A 2,107-nucleotide genomic window follows, 5' to 3' on the forward strand; every position below is an offset into this window, starting at 1 on the left:
GGGTTTTGTCGACGCGGCCAAATACGGTATGCGGTTTAGGGCTTGACTTACTTGTGTAGCGCGCTAGGCGGAAGCTTGCTGGTCTTTTCCATCGGGCCGTAGCAAGACGTCCGAGCTTCGGGGATGTCGCCGTACTCATCCAACATGGCCGCCGCCGCCGACGTGATGATCCCCAAACCATCGCGCACGCGCGCCTCCAACGGATAATCCCAGTCATCGTAGGAGACCGAAATCATTCCCGATGGGAACTCCTCAGGCGTTATTTCCGGGTTGCCGGTGGTCAGAGACGGTACGATCCAGATGTAGCCGAATCCCGTCAGGCCCAGCGAGCGAGCCTCCTCCAGGATGTAGACGGCCTCGTCCTTGGAGCAGTAGAGCACGACTACCGGCGACTGAACCTTCTTCAGCATGATCTGAGAGCGGCTATCTTCCTCCACTGCATCCAGAGTGATGATATTTTGCAGGTCCCAGCCAACAAAACTGCACAGGATGGAAGCGTTGAGAGATTAGTTCTGTCAAATGGTTTCATGATTTTCTTTTTAAACTGGCAAGTTAGTTACCGTCATTATATTCATCACCGCACATAGAACGCAAATAATAAAAAGTTTTCCTGGAAGAACAAAGGTCAGTCTGCGTAAGTATCTTTACCGCCGTTTCCGGGACAGCGTTTGGATTAAACGGATTCGGTTGAGATTACTTTTGGCTTCCAACCCATCTTGCTCAAAAGAGGGAACATAGATCAGATAACATCCCTTTTATAATCCATCTCTCTAGAAAGTTATCTGAAGTGAGAGGTAACAAGTGCGCAATAAAAAGCCCCACGAGATAAGCGCGATAAGATCATTTATCTTTCTTATCTAATGACTGATCTTTTTTTTTTTTCCCCCCCAAAAAATGTCCAAAGTGATAATATTCAGCAGATTCCCTTACCACAAAGGGGAATTGCGTCAGCGTTGGACGGGAAAAGGGCGCTATTGCTGTAATTAAAGATACAATGTGGAACAAATTGGGCGAAAGCTGTGGAATGAGATGAGTTTTACCCTGCGGCAGTGAAATAGCAGTCAAAGAGAGCACAGCTGCGCACGTCCGTACAGGCTGTGAACTGGGTTAAGTTTTTGCATCTTCTGCATTCACGGTCAAGTTATTGGGTCAATATGTTGAGTGTTATTTTCAAATCAAACCGGACCATTTTTCACAAACATCCAAATGCATGCCACTATCCCGATGTATGCCCAAGCCCCTGCAGTGACAAAAACAAAACAAAACACAAGAACAAAACTTTCACTTCAAAACTCTGCAGAAACGTAAATACAGTGAACACCAATAACACCAAAATATACTGTATTGACATTCATCATTTCAGTCAACTCATGCGTCGCGTATATTTAGCGATAGCATCCCGCTCGACGGCATCTCGGCTGCATTTCATGTCGGCTCCTGAGAGCACCGCAACATCTGCCAGCTCAGCCTTGACTCACTGAGCTGACCGTCCCCATTTTATTTTCAATTGAGATGATCGAGGTCCTTTGCTATTCAAGCTGTCTGCCCATGACCAAGCCTCCAGCGAGCGGGTCGTACAGCGACGCGGGAAATGGACGGTTAACTACGGCGACTGCCGCAAATGATTTCATCTTTCATGAATGATGTTTTTTTATTATTCCATGAAGGTCAATAATCGGAGGGAATAAATATTTCCATTTCCCCGCTCAATTACATTGCATGTGTACTCCCAGCACACAATAGTTGAACTTTTGAGCGCATAATTGTTCCTTCCCTCAGACCGACCGATCGTCGTCACGAAAGGGCACAAGCGATACAAGTCGAGATTTCAGTCCCGTAATTCACAGAATCCGAACTATCGCCGTCATCTCAGAATTACCGAACCCTTTATTTGGCTCGCGGCTCAATATTATGGGCCGCCGCGCTGTTAAGCGTTTGACGACGGCATCAGTCAAAATGACCCAGAGGTGTGGGAGACGGCAACGCTGCAGGACTACTCAACCGAACTGTCATCCACATTAATTTCAAGAGTGCCACTTGAATCCTCGTGGGCTGCTGTCTTTGAAACCAATATGAGAAGCGCGGATGAAACATCCAAGGCCAAACA

At 47.1% G+C, this 2,107-nt stretch overlaps 1 protein-coding gene across 1 annotated transcript; it reads right to left on the reverse strand.

Annotated features, from left to right (window-relative positions):
• Positions 1-51: 51 nt before the first annotated feature.
• Positions 52-480, reverse strand: LOC109509814 (glutamate receptor ionotropic, NMDA 2A-like; the record flags this gene model as incomplete). Its single annotated transcript, XM_019859668.1, has 1 exon — positions 52-480. A coding segment is annotated over one exon (429 nt), but the record flags the coding sequence as incomplete, so codon positions are not given.
• Between the last annotated feature and the right edge of the window lie 1,627 nt (positions 481-2,107).

The sequence above is a fragment of the Hippocampus comes genome, unplaced genomic scaffold (genome assembly GCF_001891065.2).
Source record: "Hippocampus comes isolate QL1 unplaced genomic scaffold, H_comes_QL1_v1.1 C17043853, whole genome shotgun sequence".
Taxonomy (NCBI): domain Eukaryota; kingdom Metazoa; phylum Chordata; class Actinopteri; order Syngnathiformes; family Syngnathidae; genus Hippocampus; species Hippocampus comes.